The sequence below is a fragment of the Chelonia mydas genome, chromosome 19, assembly GCF_015237465.2.
Source record: "Chelonia mydas isolate rCheMyd1 chromosome 19, rCheMyd1.pri.v2, whole genome shotgun sequence".
Classification (NCBI taxonomy): Eukaryota; Metazoa; Chordata; order Testudines; family Cheloniidae; genus Chelonia; species Chelonia mydas.
This window is the reverse complement of record NC_051259.2, coordinates 9,507,158-9,534,412: the sequence shown is the minus strand read 5'-3', so window position 1 is coordinate 9,534,412 and position 27,255 is coordinate 9,507,158. Positions and strand designations below refer to the sequence as shown.

Sequence of the window (27,255 nt, the reverse complement as noted above, 5' to 3'; positions counted from 1 at the left end):
AGTGTCAAATATGTTTTTCTATCTCTCTATATACATATATGCCTACAATAGTCTTATTTGACAAAACACATTCAAAACTTAAAACAGTTGTCTGAAAGTGTTTTAATGCTAATATTTGCATCGATTTGACATTTTCTGTATGTATAATGACAGGTTTCAGAGTAACAGCTGTGTTAGTCTGTATTCGCAAAAAGAAAAGGAGTACTTGTGGCACCTTAGAGACTAACCAATTTATTTGAGCATAAGCTTTCGTGAGCTACAGCTCACTTCATCGGATGCATACTAAATAAATGCAAATAAATTGGTTAGTCTCTAAGGTGCCACAAGTACTCCTTTTCTTTTTTCTCTATGTACTTTCTCAAAGTCTCAGATGTAATTTATTACATCTTTCTTGGAGGTTATTTTTAGGTTATACAGTGGTTTGATTTTATTTTTCATTTAATGCACTAAAAATATAAGCAATAGGGTATATAACATAGGATTGTATGTGTTCGTTGAACAGTGACACTTGGTGTGAAAAATGTTTCTCTGGAGCCCGGACCTTGACTATACCTTGACCAAGAAACGTGGACCTTGGCAAAAATAATTGACTACCGCGGTCTAAACACTAAGCACACTTTTATAACTCTGTTACCTATTTAACAATACTAATACACAGGTGAGGCAGTCTAATTCCAGCTATGTATTTGTTGGTGTCCCCGTGAGGCATGATGACCTGTTCTGTTCATTCCCTCTGAAGCACCTGGCCTTGGCCACTGTCAGAAGACAGGATACTGGGCTAGATGGACCTTTGGTCTGACCCAGTTTGACGGTGCTGCCCGTGGGAGCCAGCTGAGGTCACTCAATTAGGGTGAACTGCAAACAAAACAGGGCAGACAAACCCCAAACGCTGGTGGATATTCCAGTACTTAGATTTACCCAGCCAGCCCAAAACAGCTTCTCTAGCACCTCCCTGAGTACTCAGACGTCCAAATAATGCAGTTCCCTTAAAGTACCCAGCCTCAGGCCTCCCTCCAGATACACGTCAAACATAATGATAAATTCTGAAAATCTGATTTCATCAAATAAAAGAAAAGGTTCTCCTGACCCCAAAGGACCAAGCCCCAGACCCAGGTCAAATGATAACTCAGATATTACCCAAAATACGCGCTTACAGTCAATTCTTATTAACTAAACTAAAATTTATTAAAAAAGAAGAGAGAGAGAGTGTTGGTTAAAAGATCAATATACAGACAGACCTGAGTTCAATTCTTGAGGTTCAGGTACACGGCAGAGATGAGCTTGTAGCTGCCAAAAGTCCTTTTAGAAATAGTCCATAGGTTATAGTCCAATGTCCATATTCAGGGTGACTCCAGTCAGTGACTGGGGATCTCAATCCTTATGGCTTAAGGTTTCCCCCTCTTGAAACCCAAAGCAGATCTGAGATGAAGAAGGATCATGTCCCAAGGTTTTTATACATTTCCAGCAGCTTTTTGGCCTGAGAAAACAATAGGCTTAACTTTCCTTCTTCCAAACATCATGGCAATTAGCACAGGGTAATTTATCCATTAAACAGTTCAGATACAGGTTACACACACAACCTTCAAAGAGACATATAGACAATAATACAATTTCCCTCAAGTGTCTTCCTAAATACTAATACTTCTTTTGATCTTTGAATCAAAGCTATAGACAAGACTTGTTGGCTTACATCCCAAGACCTGAACAAACATCTACCCTTCTATCTCTAACAATACAGGCTTGCATTTCAAAGCTCTATTCATTTACGTATCTTCCTAACCAGTCTCTCAAGTTTGGCCATGGGTCAGGTCAGTCTGTGAGTTAATTAACTCTTTCTGGCCCTGTCACCTTTCAATGAGATATTATCAAAAAGAAAAGGAGGCACCTTAGAGAGTAACCAATTTATCTGAGCATAAGCTTTCGCGAGCTACAGCTCACTTCATCGAATGCATGAGATACTATATTACACTCATAATGGCACACCCAGTATGGCCGTTCTTATGTTCTAATGTATTTCACTTTCTGCTTGAAACCACACTGGGCCCTGCCCCTTGCTGTATATAAACAGCTGTAACCTCCCACTCCTGAGGTGGGCATGCCTGAGTGGTGGATGAATGATCTCTATAAATAAACTCTTTAAGGCAGCTTGGCTGAATGAAAAGCGATACAGACACGTGCAGTTAGTCGCAGTATTGCACCCTTACAGGGAATGATCTGGAAAGCCCGAAGAGAAAGAAAGTTCTTTTTGCAGATACAGACTAACACGGCTGCTACTCTGAAACCTAAACACACTCAGTGAGTCTGACTTTGGCTTTGCATTTCGATGAAATCAAAAGCAGGCTTTTGTGGGATGGCAGCTTAAAGTGCCATTACCAGGTCCTGTCTGATGTGTTTAAAGCGTTTGGCAGGAAATAACAAACCTAGAAACGTGGTTGTGGGTCTTGATTTTCTGAGGTAATAGCATTTGATTGGGGTGTGTAAATTCGTCTGCAGTGTCTGCAACCTTCCCCTGCAAGGGGAGAATCTGATACTGACTAGAGAACCAGTGACCCACCCTGTTCTGCTCTTTCTGCCCAAGCAGAGTGAGGGTCAAAAGGTAAACAACACAGTGAGGGGGTTTTAACCTGAGGGTGACCTTTGGAACGGGGAAGTGCATGGCTGCCACTTTGGGTGAAGTCACTGGTGCACTGAGCTGGGGGGTTCTCAGCATGACTAAACTCCACTGTAGATGGGTGTCTTAATGGCATGAAGGGCAGCAAACATGGAGTTGTGCATGTTGGATACACCTGTCAATCCACAACAAAGAAGCAGCCGTCAGTCAGCTAGCCACCTGTGATCACATTACCTCTCTGCTTAGGAATCAATAATACATACAGCCACGTAGCAATGGCAGACAGGCCTCTTGTCATTAACACAGTGCGGCTCAGGTAGGGTGGCAAAACAAAAGACACCCCCGTACCAGACATCAGGGTCTTGCCACTCCAGAACACCAGTGGCCATTTGCCTCCATGTCCGTTCATCTCATATGTGGCAGGCAAGAAGCCCCTTCCTCGTAGACTGTAGCTAGCTGCCCTGTTTCTACTCCAGCTTCAAGTTCTCCTCCCTTGTTTGCAATTTGCATAGACCCAGCTCCAAAAAGCTTTCAGTCCCTGAACGGAAATTAAATACGTGAATGAGAAGAGATGGGTTTGCAGGGCTGGCGACTCCTAAGGAATAATTTAGCTTCCGGACACTATTTTCAGCTGGTTGCTGAGATACTGTGTTCCAGGCGCCCCTTCTCAGAGGGGATCTGTTACAGGCCACAAACAATGAAGTGTAACGCAAGAGCTCAGCCAAGCTGGGATGAGACTGTCTGCAGGACCCGGGAGGGGGTGGGGGCCATGCAAGGACCTCACCCTGGGAGCTGGAAGACTCTACAGGGGCAGGGTAACAGAGAGTAGGCAGGAGACAGACCTTTGTTGCAAAGGGACATAGATGCTGTCTGGCCAGGCACAGACTCAGGGAGTGGGGTGGAGAAGGTAGCTGTGGCCCAGGAGAGAGCCCCCTTTGGGAACAAGACAGAGGGGATGGATGAGGGGCTAGAGAGAATCTTTTCCTGGAGGCAAGATATGGGGGGAGCTGAAGGACAGGGAACAGCCCCTCCAGGATCAGGCGGATAGAACTCCCCGCAGGCCCACCGGCCCTATGTCTAGGAGCCCACTGGCATTCTGGGTCAGACCCGGATCGAGTTCCTCTTTGTGGTCTGAACATAGGCGGCCCCTGCAATTTTAATGAAGACACCAGATCCCAGCAGGCACCCGCCCGTACCAGGTGCGAGTTTGCAGCGTTCTCCAGCATCCCGTCAAGTCCCCGATTCCCCGCAGAGCCCTTGGAGCAGCTGGGTGTAGCTGTGCAATGGCACCCCACCCCAGCCCTAGGCACGCGGGGCACAGGAGCTGAGCCAAAGGCTGCCAGGCACCAGGCAGACAGCACCACCTAAGCCACAAGGAGCCTGCTTGTCTGGGCCTCTCCTGCTACCGGCGGTAGGAGCGCGGCTGCCCTGGGACTCAGGGCCAACGTCCCGGCCGCCACCATGACTCAGGGATTCTGGAAAGTCTACAAGTCCAAAGTGCTGCAGAGTCTGGGCAGCGAGGGGCAGGAGGGGGAGTTCCAGGATGAGGTAGGGACGGCCCTGGCAGGGGCCTCGGGTCTCTATCGCTGCCCACGGGGGCACGCACCAGGGGTTCCCAGCTTTACTTCCCTGCACCCCCAGGGTCCCTGCCCAGCCCCTGGCTTCATGCTCTGGTACCCTGCGCCCCCGGGATCCCCACCCAGCCCCCGGCTCCACCCACTCTGGTACCCTGCGCCCCCGGGATCCCCGCCCAGCCCCCGGCTCCACCCACTCTGGTACCCTGCACCCCCGGGATCTCCACACAGCCCCCGTCTCCACCCACTCTGGTACCCTGCGCCCCCGGGATCCCCGCCCAGCCCCCATCTCCATCCACTCTGGTACCCTGCGCCCCCGGGATCCCCACCCAGCCCCCGGCTCCACCCACTCTGGTACCCTGAGCCCTCGGGAACCCTGCCCAGCCCCTGGCTTCACGCTCTGGTACCCTGAGCCCCCAGGATCTCCGCCCAGCCCCCGTCTCCACCCACTCTGGTACCCTGCGCCCTCGGGATCCCTGCCCAGCCCCCGTCTCCACCCACTCTGGTACCCTGAGCCCCCAGGATCCCCGCCCAGCCCCCGTCTCTACCCACCCTGGTACCCTGCGCCCCCGGGATCCCCACCCAGCCCCCGGCTCCACCCACTCTGGTACCCTGAGCCCTCGGGATCCCCAACCAGCCCCCGGCTCCACCCACTCTGGTACCCTGCTCCCCCAGGATCCCCACCCAGCCCCCGGCTCCACCCACTCTGGTACCCTGAGCCCTCGGGATCCCCGCCCAGCCCCCGTCTCCACCCACTCTGGTACCCTGCGCCCCCGGGATCCCCACCCAGCCCCCGGCTCCACCCACTCTGGTACCCTGCACCCCCGGGATCCCCACCCAGCCCCCGTCTCCATCCACTCTGGTACCCTGCGCCCTGGATCCCCGCTAGCCCCTGGCTCCACCCACTCTGGTACCCTGCGCCCCCGGGATCTCCGCCCAGCCCCCGGCTCCACCCACTCTGGTACCCTTAGCCCCCAGGATCTCCGCCCAGCCCCCGTCTCCACCCACTTTGGTACCCTGAGCCTCCAGGATCCCCGCCTAGCCCCTGTCTCCACCCACTCTGGTACCCTGAGCCCCTGGGATCCCCACCCAGCCCCCAGCTCCACCCACTCTGGTACCCTGCGCCCCCGGGATCCCCACCCAGCCCCCGGCTCCACCCACTCTGGTACCCTGAGCCCCTGGGATCCCCACCCAGCCCCCAGCTCCACCCACTCTGGTACCCTGAGCCCCTGGGATGCCCACCCAGCCCCCGGCTCCACCCACTCTGGTACCCTGAGCCCTCGGGATCCCCGCCCAGCCCCTGGCTCCACCCACTCTGGTACCCTGCGCCCCCGGGATCCCCACCCAGCCCCCGGCTCCATCCACTCTGGTACCCTGAGCCCCCACGATCTCCGCCCAGCCCCCGTCTCCACCCACTTTGGTACCCTGAGCCCCCAGGATCCGTGCCCAGCCCCTGGCTCCACCCACTTTGGTACCCTGAGCCCCCAGGATCCGTGCCCAGCCCCCGGCTCCACCCACTCTGGTACCCTGAGCCCCTGGGATCCCCACCCAGCCCCCAGCTCCACCCACTTTGGTACCCTGAGCCCCCAGGATCCGTGCCCAGCCCCTGTCTCCACCCACTCTGGTACCCTGCGCCCCCGGGATCCCCGCCCAGTCCCAGCTCCGCCCCCTCTATCCCTTTGGCACAAGCCTCCCCCACGCCACGTTGGGGTTTATTCATCGATTCCCAGACTCAGAGAGGCACAGTGCAGAGCACGGCCACTGCTGCTGCCACGTCTAGTCTCTGGCAGGACAACTGCCCCCGGGGCCCCTAGTGCTGTGGCCACCAGGCTACCTGCTGCTGCTTCTCCTTGTGCTGTTCCTCCCCCTGCTGCTGCTGTGGCAACCAGTCACTCTCTGGTGCCCCGTGTTCGTGCCCCGGCATCCGCCAGCCGCTTCAGCCGCTCTCCTTGGCTTGCTCGCCCTGCCCCGGTTTTTGGCAGGGATCTGTGTTCTGGGCGCTGACAAATCATCCAGTCAGAAAGAAAAATCAGATCCGAGCAATTTGGAGAGTCTTGGGGTGGGGCAAGAGCGATGGGGTTCGCGCCCTTCAGCGCAGAGAAATACAAACCCAGCCCCGGCCCCGTGAACTCAGCACTGCTTGTTACAGGGCAGGGAGAAGGACCAGTCGGGGTGGAGGGATTGGAGTGAAGGGGTGGGTACAACTCCAGAGCTGGTCGGTGCTATGAAATGAGGGAAACCCGTTTCTAGGGGTCACTGAGCTCGGAGCAGAGAAGATTCTTGTAGCATGGCAGATGGGGCATGGAGAGACCTCGCCTGGTCACTTTATCTTCACTGTGGCCCAATCGTGTAAATTTTGGTGTTTTCCTTAAAGCCCCAGCTCCTGGAGTCAGGTGATAACATGAGACTCTCCGCTTCCCATCTAGTCACATAAGTTTGAAGCAGGCCCAGATTAGCCAATGTGAACTCAGTGCACTTGCATGAGGCCCCCATCTCAGGCAGGCCCCCAACCACTGGGCAAAAAATTGGTTATGGTAGAAGTGGGGGAGGATCAAGAGCCACGCACTCAGGTTTGGCCCAGCACCCCCTAGACAGACCCTGCAGCCCTAGGCAGCTGCCTCGTTCGCCCACAGCTAGTATCTAGCTAACTGAACTGTCTAGGTGAAGGCAGGTGGGGAGCCCACATTTTCATAGTGTGCAGGGCCCCCAAATTCTTTAATCCCACCCTGGTTTGAGGGCTTGACCTGATTCGTTGGAGAAGGGGAGCGCAGAAGGGACCTTCTGTTCAGTAGGGAATAGACAGGAGATGCCACAACACCGAGCCTGGGTCAAACACAAGGACAAGGGACTCCGCTAGGACCAGGGCCAAACGACTGAGGAAGTCTGGTGGAAGCTCCTTGCACGGGGAATAGTTAGTGCATGGACCAGACCAAGACCAGAGGCAGCAGCTAGAGGAGGAGGAGAAAAAAGTGAATGGGGTGAGGGGAGTCAAGGGGGTGAGAAATCCCATTGCTAACTCCACTCACCCAGGGACAGAGCCAGCCGGTCTTTCCAGGTGCTGCCCCTGCAGCTGTTCACATGGCCCTCCTCTCCACACGCTGCTGCCCCATGGCTGATACTGTGAGTTTGTTTCAGAGGGATAACCCCGAGCTGGTGGAAACCACAGATGCCCCAGTTCTGATGGAGGAGGGATCGAACCCCATCTCCCAGCTGGCACGAAGGGTAAGGCCTCCCATCTTAGGCGACCCACCTGCGTCCCAGAGCTGCCGTCTCTCTCTTAGCACCATACCTCTGGCACCAGTCACCACACCCCAGCCGAACCGGCCGGGGGGATTTTCTGCTCACTGGGATTGTTTTCAGGAGTTTCTGCGGGTTCCAATCTACCCTGGAGATTCGCCTGGCTTTCTGTCACCCCCACTCGGTGCCACCGCATCTTAGGGTTGCCAACTCTGACTGAAGCTATTCTGGGAGATTTTTTTTGGCCCCCCAACTTGACGTAATGTCATTTTCTTAAAATATCCCATTAAAATCTCCTGAATGGCTTTCAGCAGCCACCGGGAGATCGATGCCGATTCCGGGAGATTCCCGGCCAATCCTAGAGGGGTGGCAACCCTACTGTATCAGTGCTCCGAGGGGAAAGCCAGATGCGGGATTTAGTGCACAATAATGTGTTGAGGGAGAGCAAGGGAATCAAACCAGGCTATTATAAGGAGGCCGCAAGCCCCCTGGCCCTAATACCAGGCCTCACCCGGCCGCAGGTTTCTTTAATGAATGTGAATTAGCAGAGACAGGTGCGTTTGATTTGACCGTAGCCTGGTCTTTCTTCCACGTGTCCTTAAAGAAACAGACCCCCTCCAAAGGTAGACAGCAAAGCACCAGTACAGTGCAGAGCCCGGCCTAAGGCAAAGAGGCCGCAGATAACGGAAAGGGACTGCAGATCTGCAACCGCAAGAGGGGAAAAAAGTCACTTGGTTGCCCACATCCCCCTCAGGGGCATTGTGCCTGTCTGCTGGAGGCCCTGATCACATCCTGGCATGGGCGCTGCTTCCCCCAGTCTACTGTCGGATCAGAGCCTTAGGTGCTCACAGAGCACCGAGCACCCTAGAAATTAGGTGCGGTGGTGTGGCCCTGGGTGCCCAGCTGTATCCAGACACCCATTACTCTGGCTGCATCTTCCCTCCAGAGTCAGCCTTCCCCTCCCTGACCCAGCCACACTGGCTCTGATCAGTCTCCAGCCAGCCCTGCTCGAGCTGGTCAAACCTTCGCCCCTTTACCACCCTGATGAGCAGAACTCCCCGTGGGCCGAGACCTCACGCGGCACCAAAAGGCCTTCTTGCTGCAGTGGGTGGCAGATGCCCATAAACAGGTGGCGGGGGTGGTTGAGTGTCGTGGGGGACAGGCAGTGTGAGCGTGGAACCTGGTCATTTGCTGTCATAATGTCTGTGCTGTCCTTATAGTACCGAGGTGGCCCAGTCCTGCACCCGGGCCCCCTGGCGCCAGGTGCTGTACAAATACAGACCAGAAGGCTGGTTCCTGCTCCAAAGAGCCTACACCCAGGCTAACAAAGACAAAGGGCAAACGCCCCCTCTCCTCTGGGCTCCAGGGGTCTCTGCCAGCTGTTCCTCACCCACTCCTCACCCGCACAACGGCCAGTGAGGTCACTCAAAGGGGGGCATGGAAAACAAGGGGGCAGTGGGCATGCAAGGGCTGAGCGGGGCAGAGACCCCTCTTCTGAATCGCCTAAGCTGGGACGAGTGGCTGGCATGGAGACAGGCACTGCTCTTTTGGGGGGAGGGGGGATAATGCTGAGGGTGACAGAGGAGGAGGGTGACGCTTTGTGGGGTGCGTCCGTGAGGCTAGTCTGTGTGTGGTGGAGGAGGAGGCAGAGGAAATAAATTCCTGCTGCGTCAGTCCCATGGAGCAAAGCTCTGGAGCCCGTTGACATTCCCAGGGGCCCATGTGAGCTCGGCCGAACCACACTAGCACCACTCCTGCCTGGACCCGGGCAGCTTCATTGACCAGTGGTTCCCTCCCTCTGCTCTGCAGGTCCAGGGGGCTGGCGCCAGAGGCTGGAGGACCATGTCGTCTCTGTTCAATAGGGAGGATGAGCACAAGCTGCTGACCCCCGAGCCCTGCGCTGACCAGTAAGACTGACGCTCGCGTCTGCATCGTAGCGTCCCCGTCGGGATCCCGTCCTTCTAGGCAGTGCCCAGCTAGTCATGGCCCAGCTTATGGTAGGGCTGAGGGTCTGCCACAGGCCTGAGGACTAGGACGAGGGGTGGCTTGGGGTGAGACTTCAGGCAGCGAGGTACAAGCGTATCTGGATTTCGCCCCCCCAGAGCAAGGATGAGTGTACGGCCCTGCACACCTGAGCTCTCAGCCAGGCGAGGGGTCCTCTCAAGTCCAGTAACCCTGTTGTCATTGACCTGGATTCCAGAGAGGGCTTATGACTAAATTCAGCCCTGCTGTATGTGGACCCCACTCCCATTGAGATCAGCGAGAGCTACACCTGCTTACCCCATGGCTGAGTCTGAACCCGAAACTGTGTCCAACAACAGCGCCCTCGGCTATCTTCCCGCTCCTGCCGCTACTAGCCAGAGGACATGATGCACGGGCCACTCAGATGGCCGCAGGTGAAGGCAAGAGAACCACACCCTGCTGTCTTGTCCTGGTCACGTCCATGTGGAAATCTGTCCCCGTGGTTCCAGTGCTGGATGCAAAGTGTTTAGATTGAGAGGCATTTCCTGGCCCCGGAGCCAGCGTAGGAGGAGAGAGAAGAAATGCGCTGGAGATCCACCAGGTGCCTCAGTCACACTGTAGAAAAGTTACCCAGTTCCCATGGGCTCCTTTGCCTGTGTGGAGACTGTTCCAGCCTCCCGCCGGGGCAGCCTTGGCTCAGCCCCAAGAGCCGGCAGCTTTGCAATAAGAAGTTCCCTGTCCCACACCCTGGGGCACAACGTGCAGATCCTCCCGAGCCAGGAGAGTTCAAAGCCCCCCGTTCAGAGCATCCCCCAGTCCTGTGTGCACGGCGATCCTTGAGCCCTGCAGCCAGCTTGTTCACCCCAGCGCCCACATCGCTTCCGCTGTGTCTATAAAATCCAGACCCGGGCTGGTGCCTGTGTTCTGGCCCTGCGCCTGGGAACGGGGGCTAGGGTTTGGGTACCCCCCCGCCCGCCTTATGAGAAGCCACGCCCTTCTCAACAAGGCTGGTTCAATAACATCTGCTGAGGGGAAGCCTGTGGCTCAGGGATTCTCATTAAACTACAGTCACGTCTGTGCGAATCAGCCTCTCTCGCTTGCACTCTAGCAGCCTGCCAGACACCAGGACTCAGCATCCTGTCTCTGCCCCTCCCTGGGGATCATTTTGTCTGCCCGTGCTTTTCCTACACAGGCTCAGTCTCTTCCCTGTATGCTGCAATACTGCCCGACACCCTCTTGCTGCTCATCTCCTTCTCTTTCTTTCCTTGACGCTCTCCCCCTTCCCGTCTCTCCTGTGTGTGTCGGGATCTTTATGCTCAGATGCTCCCCACCCCCTAATCTCCCCCTCTCTTGCTTCCAGCCCCCTGGCACCAAAGCCAGCAGAGTCGCCCTCTGCAGAGAAGACGACTTCAGGGTTCTGGGATGTCTTTGCCGCCAAGTGGCAGCAGGCCTCTGCGCTGGACAAGAAGACGGCCCAGCCGGAGATCAGCGAGCCAGCGGCCGAGTTCAGCGGGGCGCCCGGGGAGCCCCCCGGAGAGAAGGCCTCCTATTCTAACAACGGCAGCGACCTCCGGGAGCCAGAAGAGGGCGCCTTCAAGTGGGGCTTCCTGGTCAGCAAACTGGCTGAGATAAGGAATAAAAATGCCCCCAAGAGTAACTAGAGCGGAAGGACCTTTCCCATCAGCCTCAGCACAGGGCCCCTCACTCAGGAGGAGAACACCCAGCACTGTAACCCTTCCAGTCACTGCAAAGGACCCCCCAGCAGCGCCGTCAGCCTGGAACACCCACAGCGTGGCTGCAGCCTCCCACCCCCTCCGCCCCAGCGTCTGTCCCTGTGAGCTAAGGGGCTGGACTGTTCAGTGTCTGACACCCTCTCCCTCTGGGGATGCCAGCCTGCCCTGGGGTGGAGAGACTAGAGCGTCTCACATCTCCAAGTTCTGTGGCTCACCGGGGGACCTTGGTCTCCATGGGCTTTGCTCACAGTGACGCCCTCTGGGCCTGCGCACGTGGCTGGGCACGGGGAAGCCAGCACTCTGAGGCTGAAGGAGGGACCTGCAGGGTTCGCCTGCCCTGGAGCCTTGCTCGCCTCGCCTCGGGCCAACAGCGGCACTTGGGTTGGGAGTGCAGGGCTCGGGGTAGCATCTTGGGGACACAGGGGAGGTCCAGCCAGCACCCCTCAGGCCCAGGAGACTCAAGTAGGTAAAGCATTGAAACAGCTGAAAACACCCCCCGTGGATCACCCTGGTGCAGCTCTGGCCTCTTTGCAGGGTATGGATGAGGTCCCCACTGCTGGGAAGCACTTGTCAGAGCGAGGTCTCCACTGAGCTCCCCCCTTGTGTTCTGTACCGTTTGCACTGTCGGGGAGAGATTCTGGGACCACTCCAGTGTGTAACGCCTTTCCCAGGGCTAAGCATTCCCTGCCCGTACTGTACAGCCTGCTCGCAGCCTAGCGGTTAGAGCAGGGACCTGGGTTGCCAGGTTCTTGTCCCTGCTCTGCTATTGACTTGAATTGAGTGACTGTGGGCAAGTCCCGTAATCTCTTTGCACAATATCTGAAATCTGAGCAAGAGCCTATCTGCTACCTCCCAGGCATGGCGTGAGGTGACTGGGCTGATCCTGCCCCACGGACTGAGCAATTAATGTACCTAGAGCGCTCTGTGATCCTTGCATAGCTGGAGTGGTGGAAGCCCATAGCCTGAGGAGCTGCAGTTCTGCGTACTGGGATTTCCCATACCTGGCAAACCAAGGCTTTCAGAAGTGACCAGAGACTGTGGGTGCCGAGCCTGGGAGACCTTAAGGGGGCCCAGTTTGTTGAAAGAGCAGAGCACCCACCTCAGAAAAGCCAGACCCTCTTTAAAGGTGGCTCCATTTGGATACCCTGAAAATGAAGAACCAAAGATCACTAGGCGCTTTAAAGATCTTGGCCGTGGTGGCTTCCTTCCTAACTTGTGTCTGAAAGCCTGGCTGCCCTGGTTACACTTTCTTTGGCCAAAGCCTGGATAAGAAGGAGCAGGTTCTTCGCACCTCTGGGTTAGTGTTTGGCTAAGGAGTGCCAAGAATTCACCCTCCAGCAGGAGGAGTTCTGGAATTAGGTGTTCATGGTGCTGCCCTGAAGCTTGTCAATTACTGATCCACAGATCCTTGTAAGGCCTGGATCGCCCAGCCCCAGGGAACCGACGCAGCCAAGCTTCCCTGCATGAAACTCTGTTTCTGGGACTCAGACCCACCATCGCACATGGATGGGGGCTGCAGTTTGACTGGCTGGGGCATTTGCAGCGTGCACATGAGTGAGGCGTTTTCCTGCCGCTGTGCCTGTTTAACACTGACGGTGTCATTTGCAGTGAGTTTCAGCTGATCTTTATCATATGTAGAAGTGTACGAAGTAAAGATCCCTTCCCTCAACCCCCTTTTCCACAATCCGAGGCCATTGCTCGGCCTGGGATTATTTCTTTGTGTCATCTCTACGGCGCTCAGCGTCAAGCTCAGGGCTGCACTGCAAAGGACAGTCACCCCTTTGCAACCAGAAAGGTCTTCACATTTTTACTTAGTATGGTTGCAGAGTAGCTGAGCCCCAGGGGGAGCATTTAGCAACAGGGCCAAACGTCCCCTTGCTTTACTGAGCAGTCTAGTGGAAAAACAGCCTGGCAAACCAGACAACCTGGGCCAGATCCTCAGCTTGTGGAGATTGGCATAGCACTAGAGATGTCAATGGAACTATGGTTATTTACACCCACTGAGGATCCACCCCCCCGAGTCCGAATGAGATGAGTTTAGCATTCTCTGCTTAGTCCCTGGGGGATAAGCTGCTGCATGCACTAAAGCTCCAACGGAAACTGGCCCCGAGCCGACCTGAGAGTGACTTACCTGGGAGCCTGGCAGAGGGAGAACGTTCACCATGTCAAGGGCCAGGTAATTCACAGAGCACGACCTACATAATGCCTGTAGATACACAACCTTGGAGTCCATGGCGGCTGTTTAAGGACAGTGTTGAGCCACCCCTCTCGGATGGGATTAGCAGTGAGATAGGTCCATTGCCCCCAGCTCAGAACGGATAACCTAGAGGGGCAGGTTCCCTCTCCCCTCACCAGGCCCATGCAGCCCCCTCTCCTGAGCTACTTTCAAATGGGGGAACCCAAGAAAGAGAGAGACCAGCATAGTGGGCCGATGGACTGCGAGCCACTCGCCCACCGGGTTCTCTCGGTCTCTGCTCTGGCATCAGAGAGTTGGCCATCAAGAGAAATTTAAGACAGATTCAGTTCCTGCATGGACCGCATGACAACCTTTCAACCATCTCTACAATCGTGCACAGGCCAACCAAGCCCTTCTCCTCCTGGGGAAGAGTTCACCTTCCCTGCACCCAGAGATGATTCATAACTGTTGACAGCAGAGGCGGGGACGGGACACATAATGTAAAGGTTTTGGTGGTATGCAGCGGGGTTCAGGACAGGGTATATAAAACCTGGCAGAAATTGGGGGAGGGGACATGACCCCCACTTGCACCCCCTGCAGCGCCTCTATCTGCATCTGACCCTGAGATGCAGGTATTTCTTTCTACACAAAGAGCAAGGCTTACAGAGCACATGAGGAAGATCATATGCTCAGGGAAGCCACCTCGCCCATCAGAGCCTCTCTGGCCTTCATTCTTCTCACTTTTTGCCTATGCATAAAAAAAGGGATAAAGACCAGGCAGGAGCTGGGATCTCTGAGGGCTGGACCAGGAGCGGCTTTAATGTAGCATGGTGCCTTGTTAACCTTCTTGCTAGTCCTGGGATATGGTGGGAATCCTCTATCCCAATAGTGCCCCACCCCTGCAATTTCAGGTTCAGAGGATATGGGATCCCACCCAAACTCCTGGCATGGGAGCTGGCCAATGAGGTTTTACAAAAGCACCTCCACCCCCTCTGTATTGTCGCATCTCCACTTACAGAGCACGGGCCCAGCCAGCCCCTCGCCTGGCCTCTCAACTCCCACTCCTGGCACCAGCACAATGGGGATAGATTCCACATGAAGCCTGCAGCCTAGCCCTTAGCTCCTGGCCCAATTTTACAGCCCTACCCCTCAATCATTAATTTCTCGTTAACAATATAAAGCCTCCCCCAACCTCCCTCCTCCCCCAAGTCTGCGAAAGAGAAAGAACATCAACGGGGTAAACTTTAATAAAAGTCATCCTGACTCGGTTGTTGTTCCCAGAGCAGCCACTAGGTGTCAGTAAGTCTACAGCATGAGAAAAGAACTGATCAAACTTCTTCAGTTTTCATTCATAGAGTTCAGAATAACAGCCGTGTTCGTCTGTATTTGCAAAAAGAAAAGGAGGACTTGTGGCACCTTAGAGACTAACCAATTTATTTGAGCATAAGCTTTCGTGAGCTACAGTTTACTTCATCGGATGCATACTGTGGAAAGTGTAGAAGATCTTTTTATACACACAAAGCATGAAAAAATACCTCCCCCCACCCCACTCTCCTGCTGGTAATAGCTTATCTAAAGTGACCACTCTCCTTACAATGTGTATGATAACCAAGGTGGGCCATTTCCAGCACAAATCCAGGGTTTAACAAGAACGTCTGGGGGGCTGGGGGGTAGGAAAAAAACAAGGGGAAATAGGTTACCTTGCATAATGACTTAGCCACTAAAGTGGTCACTTTAGATAAGCTATTACCAACAGGAGAGTGGGTTTGGGGGGGGGGGGGGGAGAGAAAACCTGGATTTGTGCTGGAAATGGCCCAACTTGATTATCATACACATTGTAAGGAGAGTGATCACTTTAGATAAGCTATTACTAGCAGGAGAGTGGGGTGGGGGGAGGTATTTTTTCATGCTTTGTGTGTATAAAAAGATCTTCTACACTTTCCACAGTGTGCATCTGATGAAGTGAGCTGTAGCTCACGAAAGCTTATGCTCAAATAAATTGGTTAGTCTCTAAGGTGCCGCAAGTCCTCCTTTTCATTCATAGAGTGTAAGGCCAGAAAGGACAGTTGTGGTCACCCAGCCAGACCTCCCTAGCCCAGCTTCCAGGAGGCCTTACTAAGTGTAAACGTGTAGAACGCCAGGTACAAGCCCAAGAGTTCAGCAGTTCCAGCTGATTAACTTGAAGCATCATCTGCTCCTCTCGGCTGCAGCAGCGAGGATGTAACTTTCTGAAGGCGATCGGTGGCTAGCTCGAAGATCTCAGATTCAGGGCTGCCAGGCAGCTCCCAAACACAAAGCAGACAGGTGTTCGAATAGACAGGGACTGTCCCAGACAGTTTTTAAGGTGGATAGTGGGCCCCCCTGCTCTTCAGAGGGCCCCCTACACTAGTGAGATACTGAAATCCAGGTGTTATTTGCTAACAGTGCATGCCAGGCAACAGAGGCACCTGGCTGTAAGAAAGGACAGCTCAAGCAATACAAAGATTAATTGCTAGGACTTTGGGGCATTGCTATGCCCCAATGCCACAGGCATAGAGCCCTGTGGACCGAGGAGTTGGCAGTACTCCCGTACAGTGGGTCACAGGCCAAGCTGTTCAGGAAGCACAGTGCAAAGACAGAAGCGTGGATGGCCAGCGCTGTTGAGTGCTTGGCCTCCCACTCTGGCAATGTTATGGCTGCTATGAGCCGGACTGAGGCCCAACAAACTCATAACCCAAGACACTGAACAGGCTTTGGACTGTTCCAGTTTTCAGTCAATCATAAGAGGGGCTCCTTTCAACCCACCATCCTAGAGGCAGAGGCTCCATCTTGGGTCTCCACCCCTTTCCACTCTGAGGACTGCTTGGTTAAAGGGTCCTCTTGCCTCAACTTCCCACACCCAAGGAGCTCCCTTTCCATGGCCCACCAGAGAGAACCACTCTCCCGTTGGTCATTCCTCCCGGCCGGTTACAGGCCTTTCTGCTAGAGCCAGCGGTGGGGCTGGCTGGGAAAGTCCTAGAGGCATGAACCCCCGTTTGTGTTTTAAGTCAAGCAGAAGGTGTGACCCCAAGAGGCAGCTGCCACTGCCCAGGTGGGGAGGGGGGAGCAGAGGCCATGAAAGGAGTCGGTTGGTTCAGCACTCCCCTAAGATAACCTGACGACTCTTCCCCGGCAGATTAAAGGGAGCCATTAATCACGGCAGAGCTTCTGGAGCATAGCGGGTGCCAGAGCCCTCCTGCACCTGGAGGAGGAGGGCACAGGTCACGCGGGTGATCGAGGCTCCTGAAAGGAGGAGTAAATCATCCCTCAGAGCGCACTCAGGCAGGTTCCCGTCAGGCTGGAATCTGCACAGGCTGGGAAGGATCATTCTACTCCTGGGAGCTCAGCTCCGCCCTGCGGGGGGCTGGGACAGGGAAGCAAGGCTAGGGATGGTGGCCAGCAGAAGTTGCTGAAGGCAAAGCTGATGTTGCGGGGGGGAAAGGGGCCTCAGGAGGGCAGAGCCTGCTGGCATCTTCCTGCAGCCCCCAGGAGGAAACTGGCCCACCAGCCACAGAGAAGCAGATTCTCCAGAATGATGTTGAACTCTGCCGCTGGGAGACGGGTGGGAGAACTGGTGATGCCCTGTACCCCACCTGAGCATGGCCATGATCCCAGCACGCCCCACTGCCATCCAGTCGCCTCCCCTCTGTCTACCCCTCTGCTCGGCTCTAGCAGGAAGAGGAGAGGCAATGGCTCAGAGCCCTCCTCAGTTCACTCTGCTGCTCTGCTCCCATGTGGAGTGCCTGGGGTGGGGCGCAGGGAAACACAGACGGGACGCAGCTCTGACATATCCTCACAGGCTTTGCCCCTCGCAGGTGAGCAGAGATCACACACGGCAGGATTTAAAACACAGCCAGCTTTATTCAACTTTTCAGATCCAGCCAAAATGAAAATTTCTCATGGGGGGGGGGGGGGGTATTTTGCAGCGTTGGGGGCGGGGGCTCCCAGGACTGGCACAGCCAGGTCCCACGGCTGCCCACACTGCTGTTAGTTACAGCTGGATCCTGTTCTCATGGTGCAGCCACACACCTAAACACACCCCAACCTGCGAGCGTCATGCCAGCGCCTCCGGCCATTCCCGGATCCCTCAGCGAGGGAGGAGACCACGCAGCCAGAGGGTCCATTTCTGCCCTTACGACCTCATCTACTGCAGGGCCGGCTGCATCAGTGAAGGGGCCAGGCCGAGAGCGTAGCAGCAGAGAAAGGCTTAAAGGGCCAGTTTGTCTCCCCCTTCCAGTCCCATTGCTACAAACGCTCGAGGGGGGTGAGACTCAACCGAGGGGAGCAGAAGCAGGGGGGCAGCCCAGGGGGAGCTGCTCCAAGCCCCCTCTCCCAGCACAATGCCTCCCCCGGGCACCTTTTAAAATATCATTCAAAAGAGGAAAGTCTCTGTTGAGCACACTGGCCCTCAGAGGTGAATGTCACCTGCACCCCCTCCCCCGCTCAGCAGGATTAGGCCATGCGGTGCTGGAAGCACCTGGGGCCCCCCACATTTACATTACAGTCCCCCAGTTGGCAGCCCCAGTGCAGACAGGTGCTTGTGGGTAGTTGCACATACAAGGCAGGAGCAGACCAGGAGGGAGGAGCCAGCTCAGGGCATCTCCCCCCGCAGCGTCTGTTTCACCCAGGAGCCAAACGATCTGCCTGGTTCATGCCCCAGGCCGCCTCCTGCCCACGCTGAGAGCAAGCCGGGGGCGGTTGCCATGGCCTTCGCTGGAGGCCGGACTGGCAGGTGTGGGCCCTGAGCTGGAGTGGAGATCGCCTGCCCCCAGCCTTTGAGACGGGACGGGGTCTCTCTAGGCCGGCCAGGGCCCTTCCCTCAGACCGTGGACTCCCTGGCCGTGGTCCAGGCTCGCTGGCAGCCGTAGAGCCACTTGATCACCCGGGCGTTGCGCTCGATAATGGAGACGGTCGAGCAGAGCCGCGCGCCCGGCTCCTCCGCCTCGGGCCCCGCTTCGCAGCCGCTGGAATGGGCCGGCCCGCTGAGCTCCGAGCCGGCCGAGCCCGCGCTCCCCAGGAGCAAGGAGGAGGCCGCGTCCCAGCCAGCAGGACCGAACCTCTCCCTGCCCAGCACCTCCACCAGGTCCCGGTCCAAGCCGCAGTAGTTGAAAAACCTCTCCTTCTCGGAGAGGGGCAGGGAGCAGCCTCGGCCCAGCTCCCTCTTGGCCTCCTTCGGGCCTGGCCCCGACTGGGGGCTGGGCAGGTGCGTCTGGGTGCCGTGTGGAGGCTGCCCCACGGGGCTCGCGTTCGGGCTGAAGATGCCGTCCCCTGGGCTCTGCGTTCTAGCAGCCTCCTTCTCCACTGGCACCCACACCATGGGGGTCTCGTCTCTCTCCGGCCCCTGCTGCCCATCGTCCAGGCCCCTGGAGGAGGGGGAGCCGGGCAGTTTGTCTCTCAGAGGCCCCTGGAAGAGCCGCCTGACCAGGCCGGAGCCCTTGGCATTCTCCTTGTTGACGGCCGTGCAGTCCCGTTTCTGCCGGTAAATGATGAGCGAGTCGGGCCTCAGCAGGCGTTTGCTGCTGCCCCTGCGCGCCACGGGGGACTGGGGGGAAGGCAGCAGCTTCCTGGGGCCGTTCTGCTTGGGGCTCTCTCGGCCCAGCTCTGAGCTCTGACAGATCTCGTGACACTGGTGGAGAGTCAGGCGCCTCCTGCTGCGAGGGGAAGGCCGCGGGGGGCAGCTACGCAGCACCGGCTCCTGCCGGCTGTTGATCACTTGCTGGGTTTTGACATACTTGGCTTTGTCGGCTTCCAGCCTTTCCACGGCACTCGGGGTGCGGCCCCCGCTCCCCACCTCCATCTGCCTGCGGAGATACTCCGGGCCCCGGTTCAGCAGCCCCAGGGGGGATGCGCTGCTTGCAGGAGACACAGGCCTCATGGTCTCGTGCTCTGGCACCTCGGCTCTCAGGGACAGGGCCTGGCGACCTGCAATGGGGGGCCCCTCAGGGGAACCATAGCGCAAAAGCCCTGAACCCCAAATCCACACTGTTCTAAGGCCAGCCCCTCACGTGGGCCACAGGACACAGACGTGGCTCTTCACCCAGAAGCTGGAGCCTGTATCCAGACGGGACTGCAAGAGGGGCTCTCTGGCACCAGCTTCCTCGTCCACAGGGAGCCCCGGAAACCAGCTCTCTGCTCTTTGCCCCACCGCAGGGGCCAGTCCTCGGTGGCCGTGGTGAAGGTGCACTCAGCCCCTGGAAGGAGAGGAGGGAAGTGGTTAGTAACAGGAAAGTTGTCACCGCCACCACCGGCGAAGGGCCCTGCATGGGTAACGGGCAGCTGCCGTCCATCCCCAAGATGGGGAAGGACCTGGTCCCACCACAGGAGAAGTTCTGAAGTCTCCAGTTTGTGCGGAGAATGGGGACGCGGATAATGTAGCACCCAAGCTTCCCCCAGGAGAAGGACCATTTTGAGCAGGAACCATCATCTCAAGGGGAAGCCGCCCTCCAGCTGGGTCATTCACACACATATATATGCCATCTCCTCCTCCCCAGCGCAACACCACAGTATGGGCACAGAGAGGTGCCCCGCTCCCCACCAGTATAATATGGCACCCAGGCTGCAGCCCCCCCCCAGCTCCACTCTGCCTGCTGCCCAGCTGCTTTCCATGGCTGCGGAGGATGCAGTCAGGAGGAGCCTGTACCCAGCACAGTCTTCTCCCCAGCGGGCAGCGGCGCGTCCAACTCAGCTGCACCAGCCAGAGATGGAGCAAAGCAAGACCCTTCGGACGAGGCCCCGCAGCCAGAGAGAGCCTGGATATGGCAGCAGGGGACGGGACAGCCCAGAGCTGCTGCCTGCTCTGTGGGAGATCGATCAAGGATTCAGGAGGGAGAGGAAGATAAGAGCCCCACGGGGAGGAGTCTGTTCAGGCCCCACCTCCCCCACAAAATGGGACTTGCCCCCCACCCCCCATGTTGGGGGTAGACAAGGGTTCTGGTTGGAGCCTCCCCCCCTCACCATGGCAGAGATGGGCACCCAGAGAGTCCAGAGCCCAAGACGATGGGGGTAGGGGAATGGAGGAGAGGAAGAGGAGGAGAATGCATTGGCGAAGGGGCAACACGGAGCTGACGAGAGCGGGGAAGGAGCTTGATTTTCTTGTCCAGTAAAGGGTCCAGGCTAGATGCCCCTGTGAACCACCCACCCCCATGGCTGCGTTCAAGGTGCCAGGAGGAAACCAAACTACCGCAGAAGGCCGCTTAGCAAACGAGACACTGACGAGACGGAGGGGGGCACTTTGGTGGGATGGGGCAGCCCGCCGGGACTGCGGTTTCAGGGAGGGTTTTGATGCCACCTCTAGACGCGGCGTGCGGTTCAGAGCGGCCTGGGTCGGGCTGTTGAGGGGCCCGGCGATTTTTCCGATGGGTGCGACTTCCCCCTCTCCCCGCCGGGGCAGCCCCAGCTCCTCTGAAGCATCATAGCTGCCAGGATGCTGGAAAAGGAGAAATCGCAGGCTGAGCTCTGCTGGGATGCCACCGTGCTTCACGCCGAGGAGGAGCCAAGGAGGGCACACGGCCCATTGGCACAACAGCCGGACTGGCTAGCTCAGATGCACAGCAGAGAGCCTGGGAGGGGACAGAAGACGGGGCCTTTTTCTAGACAGCAACAGGCTCCTAGGTGGGAATAATCACCGCAGGAAAAGGAAAGCACTGAACAGCCTGGGTTATTGCAGAGCTTCCAAGAGCAACTTAAACAGGAAAAAATACCGGAGCCCGCAGCCTTATCTTTATGTGCCCAACGGTAGCAGAACAAAGACAATCCGGCCATCAAGTGCCACGCTTCCCGGCAGCCCCCAGCACGGCCAGTGCTACCTTCGGGGAGCAAGGGAGGAGCCAGGTTGGAGCAGCTGGGAGGGGAGGAACCAGACGGCAGGAGGTGGAAAAGCCACAAGGGCGTTTCTGGCTCCACTCGCCTTCCGCGTGGCTCAGAATAATCACAGCGTCTGAGCGGCCCCGGGTTGGGACGGGCTCCCTTCTGGGTTTCCCTTTTCAGAAAGGAAAACAAGAAAAAGGCTTTTTTTAATCCGTCCAAGTCTCAGCCAGCTGACACACTGACTCCATAGTGGTTGTCGAGGGCTAGAGCCCCCCAGCAGGCAGCATGGCCCAGCGGCTAGAGCACTGGACGAGGAGTCAGGAGACATGGGTTCTACTCCCAGCTCTCACCTGCTGGGCAACTTTGGGCATGTCACTTACCCCTTTGTCTCTGTGACTCAGTTTCCCCATCTGGCTCATCTATTTAGATGGTCAGCTCTTTGGGGCAGGGATTGGCTCTGACTAGGTATGCGTGCAAAGCCTCCGTGTGCTACTGTCATATAAACAAGCACCTGTCTGGTTCTGGGACCCTTTATCCTCGGCAACCAAAGAACCTTCTCCTGGAATAGGTGGGCCAATCCCCGAACCATTAAACTTTGCAGGCTCAGATCCCAACCACCTCTCATTCACAGCGAATAAGCCTCCAACAAACAAGGCTTAGAAAGGGCAAAATCCCCCCTGGCTTTGCTCCATGACTAATTCCTAATTCATAGGAGCCCCTAAATGAGCAGCCAGAGGTCACTGCTGGCATCGTGACCACCAGAGAGCCATTATTAGCCCACTGGGCATAATGGCTCTTATTCACCTCCCGACTGACCATCCATCCAGGGAAGGACTAGGACAAAGCAAGGTCTGAGCCTAAGGGGCTGGCTAAAGAGGGGCCAGGGTGGGACCAGGGCAGTAAATCTGGTGCTGAAGTTGACAGCAGCTAGTGCAGGGGGCCTGGAGTCAGATGCAGAAGCTGTAAATGGCCCAGGCAGATGGTTTCCTTTAACAGAAGAGACACAAATGGTGCTGAAGTGACTGATCGGAAGCTAATGGTTAACCAGCCTGCTTGCCCCAGGCAGTCACCATTCTCTGCCCATTGCTGGAGAAAAGCCCATCCACACTCTGAGCTGCGTTCCCTCCCCCCCAAATTCCCCTCCAGCCTGCCAGGGAACACTCAGGACACCCCCCCAGCTAACTTGTCTCATGAACACTTAGCCCTTCTCAGCTGAGGATCTCCAAGCACATGACAAACAAGAACAAAAATAAGCTTTTCAACATCCCCCGGAGGCACATCCATCTCATTCCCATTTTACAAGTGGGGAAACTGAGGCATGAAGCAGTTAAGCAAGTTGCCCGAGATCCCACAGGAAGTCTATGGCAGAGCCAGATCGCCCTGGAGCTGAACCAACCGAGACTTCTGAGACGAGAAGCAAGAGTCGGGACTGAGAAAGAGGCAACAGCTGGAGTTTGATACTGTGGTGTTAGGAAGGAAGGGATCGGCACCCACTGAGATGCTGAATCCAGCACCCAAACCCTCCACCAGCTGAGCCCCACTTCCTTCTGCCTTTCCTGCCCTTTAATCCCACCACACACTTCTGACCTGCACGGTCATGGTAAAGATCCCACACGCTGGAGATCAGGAAGACTTTCACACGGAGACTTCATGCCACCCAGGGAGAGGCTGCCCAGGGTCTGGCTTACCCAGTTCGGTCATGCAAAGAGGGGTTGCATGATATAAAGGCACAAATTCCCTGCCGCCTTCCCAAGGGGCATTTCTGATGGAAAAGGCTCACTGCCTTGATCAGTCCTGAGTGCAGGAATTTCAACTCCAGCTCTCAGGGCAGAGATCAAGTCAGCGGGGGAGCAAACAGGCCAGCTCCCAAGCTGTTATTAGAGCCACTGGGGAAATGGAATTTCCAGCCTGCAGGAAATCCCTCTTTCCACATTTGCTTTCATCCCAAAGGAGGAGGAAAAGTCAAAACGGTGAGAATTTTCATGAAGCAAAAAGTTGGTAAGCTGAGAAATTGGGAGAGGAAATGTGTTCCATCAGAGTGAAACACTCGTTCAAGCCATTTCCTTTTGCGTTTTCCCAATTAAAAAAACGTAATAAAAAAATCAACATTTTTGGTTCCCTTGTGCCGCCCTGTCTGCCTACATCCATCTGTCGTCTCTGGTCTTACAGACCAGCTTTTGGGGGCAGGGACTGTCTCTTTGTCCTAGGTTTGTACAGCGCCTCCACAATGGGTCCTGGTGCACTGACTGAGCCTCTCACATGCTATCACAAGACAAACAGTTTTTTTCACAGGGAAATTTTATTTCAGCGCACCTCCATATTTTGCCAGAAAAGTTTTCTGCCAGCTCTCCCCAGTATACTCCAGCTAGGTCTGCTGTGGAGTTTCTGAGTCAAAATGTGATTGTTCCTACCACACCACCACCACTCTGCTTGGGTACAGCACCTTGTGGGGAACCTGAAAGCATTTCACACCCATGAATTAAGCCACACAACAGTCCTGTATGTAAAGCCAGGTAAGGATCACTGCACCCACCTATGGGGTGGAATGCAGCAGGTCTTGAGCAGCCCACCGCCACACTATAGCAACGGCTGGTGTAGGAAAAGGAGAAGAATGATGCACAGGTGAAACTGCCAGGGCAGAGAGAGAGTTCCCGAGTGAGAATATGGCCAGGACACCAAAGGCCAGATTTTCAGCGGAGCTCAGCTTGGTTGATGACTGAATGCCCTCGAAAAACTGGCCATAAACAGGAGCTGAGCACTTGAAAACCTGGCCCCGATTGAAGATCCAGCCCCGAGACAAAAGACTCACCATGGGCGAGGTGCCGTACCAAGACACCCATGCCACGTGAGTTGGGACAGCAGCAGCCAACGCATGAGATGCCTCGTTGCCCCTTGTTGCCAGACACCTGGCTCCAGCCCTGGAGCTCACAGGGGGGGAAAAACATGCATCTCGAAAGATCACCCCCTGCCCTGCTCACCCAGGAGAGGTTGATTGCAAAGGCTGCAGGAAGGCTCCCCCTGGGGGCGTTCCCCTGTGGATCCTAACACAGCACTGAAGCTAGACCAAAGTTTCTCCATTTGGGAGCTTAGATCCCATCCTGTGTTATCCCAGGGCCACTAGGATGCAAGGAGAAAAAAACAAAAACAAAAAAACCCTGCTATAAAAAGCCCAAAGAGCTGACCTTCTGCCTCCTAAATGTAGTGCTATAAATAAGCAGTTCCAGGGCAGACACTCACCCGCCTCCCTGGCCCGTGCCCTGCAGAGCCCGCGCTTAAACACAGGGCAGCCAGACCTCAGTTCCCAAAAGCAACCAGCCCAGGTCTCCAGCCTCCCTCGGGCCCCGAGCCGGACGCCCGAAGGTAGCACCCGCTCACCAGGGCTGCACAGAGCAAACAGGGCTCCAGAGGAGCCCACAGCAGGGCATGGCCTGCCCCAAGGGACAAGACACTACGCCCTGCCCACAGAGCCTGGCACTGCCACGCATGCCCCCATTACTACCTCCCAGGGCCGGTGTTAGACTGACTGGAGCCCAGGGCAGAAAGCCAAAGCCCGAGCCCCGCCATGAGGGGCTAAAGCCGAAGCCTGAGCGACTTAGCTTCATGGCCCCCCCCCGTGGCACGGGGCCCCAAGAAATTGCCCTGCTTGCTACCCCCTGGGACCACCCCAGCCTTGCAGCAGAAATTCTGCTGAGCTGAGCAGCGCGGCTGTAAGGCAGGGCAGGGTGGGGGGCTCCAGGCAAGTGGTGCCTCAACACAGAGGGTGAACTCACCAAGCCCGGCTAAGGCATCTCCAGTCAAGCGCCAGCTGGTCCTGCCCTGCCAAGAGCTCCCAGGGAACTGAGCTCAGCCAGGGCCTGCAGCGGCTACGGGATATACAGGGTCAGGGGAGAGCCATCCCCTCCCTGTGCATTAACCCCTGCCCGCCCGCCCCCAGCCTGCATTAACCCCTTCTCTCCAGCTCAGACCCAGTGCACTAACCCCTTCCCACCCACCCGCCGCCAGCCTGCATTAACCCCTGCCCGCCCGCCACCAGCCTGCATTAACCTCTTCCCTCCCACCCCCAGCCTGCATTAACCCCTGCCTGCCCTCATTAACCCCCTGCTCGCCCACCCCGAGCCTGCATTAATCCCTGCCTGCCCCCAGCCTGCATTAACCCCTTCCCGCCCGCCACCAGCCTACATTAACCCCTTCTCTCCAGCTCAGACCCAGTGCATTAACCCCTGCCCACCCCCCAGCCTGCATTAACCCCTTCCTGCCCGCCTGCATTATCCCCTGCCCGCCCACATTAACCCCTGCCTACCTGCCCTCAGCTTGCATTAACCCCTTCTCTCCAGCTCAGTGTATTAACCCCTGCCATCCTGCTCACACCCAGCATTAACCCCTTCCCTCCACACACCCAGTGCATTAACTCTTTCCCGCTCACACCCAGAATTAACCCCTTCTTTCCTGACCCCACCCAGTATTAACCCTTGCCCTCCTGCTCCTAGTGCAGTAACACCTTCCCTCCCTCTCCTAGGTTCATGCCCACATTCCCTTTTTCTGCACAGATGCAACACGTACCACAGTGCCCACTCTATCTAAAACTGTCCCACCATCTCTTACCCACTGTACATTGCCCCCGGCCTTTCCCCTACATCTGCCTTATGCTTGTTTACACATAATCTGCCCCCTCCTAACCAGAGGCGTCATTTGCTATGGGGCAATTGTTCCCCCCCCCCCCCCGCCCCAGACTTTTCATAGGTCTGTATGCTCCATTGGGTCTTCCACTCCACCCACCAGACTTTCCAGGAAATAGACAATCACATATAACGACATGACTTCCCTCCCTCCCCCAGATTTTTCTGCAATGACACCCCGGTGCTAACTCTGCCTACCTTCCTCCTCTTTGCTTTACCGTCCATGCCTCACCCTCTTCTTTCCTGATGAGAAGACCCTCCAACTCCCCTGCTGCTCCCCCCGCCCCCATCTCTGTCTCTAGGGTACTGGAGGGGGCTGCATGCACACATGGCTAGGGAGGATCCATTTGTGGCTGCAGTTGATCTCCCTGGCAGGTTTCAGTTGGCGCCCTGGCGTTGCCCTGTCTGCGTGCTGCCTGGAGCGGCACGGGTGGTTTGACTCCGACATTCACAGGAAACCTCTGGCCTTTTAAGTGGCTGCAGAGAAAGGCTGGCCTTGTGGACCGGGACACAGAAGAGCTGTGTTCTGTGCCGAGCGCTGCCACAGATGCCTGAGTGAGCCTGGGCAAGTCACGTCATCTCTCTGGGCCTCAGTTTCCCCTATCTATAAAACGGGGGCAAGGATCCTTCCTGTCTTGTTCAGGTCGACCGCGCTATTCAGGGCAGGACTCTCCCCAGGTGTACGTGCAGCGCCGAGCACAACGCATGACAAACCACCGATACTGCTAATCCGAGCTGCGGCCTGTGCGTGCAACTCTGCCACAAATGGTAACATCCAAATACCGCCCGGGGGCCCATCACTGCTCAGGGCCGGATTTTACCCACCCGATTCCCCGGGCTGTTCCAAACAAGCCCCACTGTCATTAACCCCCAAATTCACCAAGGTTTTTTCGGCACCTAATTCCCATCACAACAAAGGAAGCGAGGAGCTGGGCTTAAGTCCTGGAGTCTATGTCCTGTTCTCCTCCCTACCGGCTTTCCTCCCCTGGTCTAGATCAAGTTCCACCCTCACACCATTCCCCCTGCTCAGTTTGTCTGCGCTTCGGCAGCCTGATCTGCCATTTGGGGCATTGCAGGAGGGGGTGGAGGGAAGAGTTTACACCAATGGAGTGGGTGTCTCTGTCTGGGCTGGGAGATAACCCTCAACGCCTTGCAGCAAACAGCCACTCCTCTCTTTGCCCTCTCCCTGCCAGCACCAGGTCTGGAATGAGACAAAGTGATACGGGGGCCCCAGCTGTTTCTCATTTTACACCTCATTACTCAGAGGCCCGGGGTGCAGCCGGGCAGCAGGAACTCGACTGCAATTCACCTTCCCCGGGGAGCCCCGCTGAGCGAGCAAACATGAACTGAGCGCTGATGAGCTGACAGGCGGCTGTGTCTGCCCGGACCTTGGACCGGCGGGTACCGCAAGGATAGCGGTGGGAGTTCCCCAGAACTTCTCTGCATCTGCTGCATTTACTCG

At 56.4% G+C, this 27,255-nt stretch overlaps 2 protein-coding genes across 3 annotated transcripts; one reads left to right on the top strand and one right to left on the bottom strand.

Moving 5' to 3' along the window:
* The first annotated feature begins 4,072 nt into the window (after positions 1-4,072).
* Positions 4,073-11,047, top strand: C19H1orf232 (chromosome 19 C1orf232 homolog). The gene is made up of 4 exons (XM_037881866.2): positions 4,073-4,159; positions 7,321-7,407; positions 9,232-9,329; positions 10,745-11,047. Exons 1-4 carry the CDS (start codon positions 4,073-4,075, stop codon positions 11,043-11,045), a joined length of 573 nt encoding a protein of 190 aa, XP_037737794.2. The 3' UTR covers positions 11,046-11,047.
* A 6,431-nt stretch (positions 11,048-17,478) lies between these two features.
* On the bottom strand, positions 17,479-24,979 carry FAM110D (family with sequence similarity 110 member D). 2 transcript variants are annotated; one of them, XM_037882021.2, is made up of 2 exons: positions 24,888-24,979; positions 17,479-19,502 (listed from the first exon to the last, which is right to left on the bottom strand). In XM_037882021.2, exon 2 carries the CDS (start codon positions 19,184-19,186, stop codon positions 18,131-18,133), a length of 1,056 nt encoding a protein of 351 aa, XP_037737949.1. In that variant the 5' UTR covers positions 19,187-19,502; positions 24,888-24,979; the 3' UTR covers positions 17,479-18,130. The 2 variants fall into 2 exon arrangements, with proteins under 2 accessions (XP_037737949.1, XP_037737950.1); XM_037882022.2 differs by lacking the exon at positions 24,888-24,979 and adding an exon at positions 23,927-24,035.
* Positions 24,980-27,255: the final 2,276 nt, after the last annotated feature.

What these genes read in the sequence shown, in the direction of transcription:
- C19H1orf232 (XM_037881866.2), top strand. Translation starts at nt 4,073, where the DNA reads ATGACTCAGGGATTCTGGAAAGTCTACAAGTCCAAAGTGCTGCAGAGT. An exon ending in AGGGGGAGTTCCAGGATGAG is followed by an intron (nt 4,160 to 7,320) that starts GTAGGGACGGCC and finishes AGTTTGTTTCAG; the next exon opens with AGGGATAACCCCGAGCTGGT. An exon ending in TCTCCCAGCTGGCACGAAGG is followed by an intron (nt 7,408 to 9,231) that starts GTAAGGCCTCCC and finishes TCTGCTCTGCAG; the next exon opens with GTCCAGGGGGCTGGCGCCAG.
- FAM110D (XM_037882021.2), bottom strand. Translation starts at nt 19,186, where the DNA reads ATGAGGCCTGTGTCTCCTGCAAGCAGCGCATCCCCCCTGGGGCTGCTG.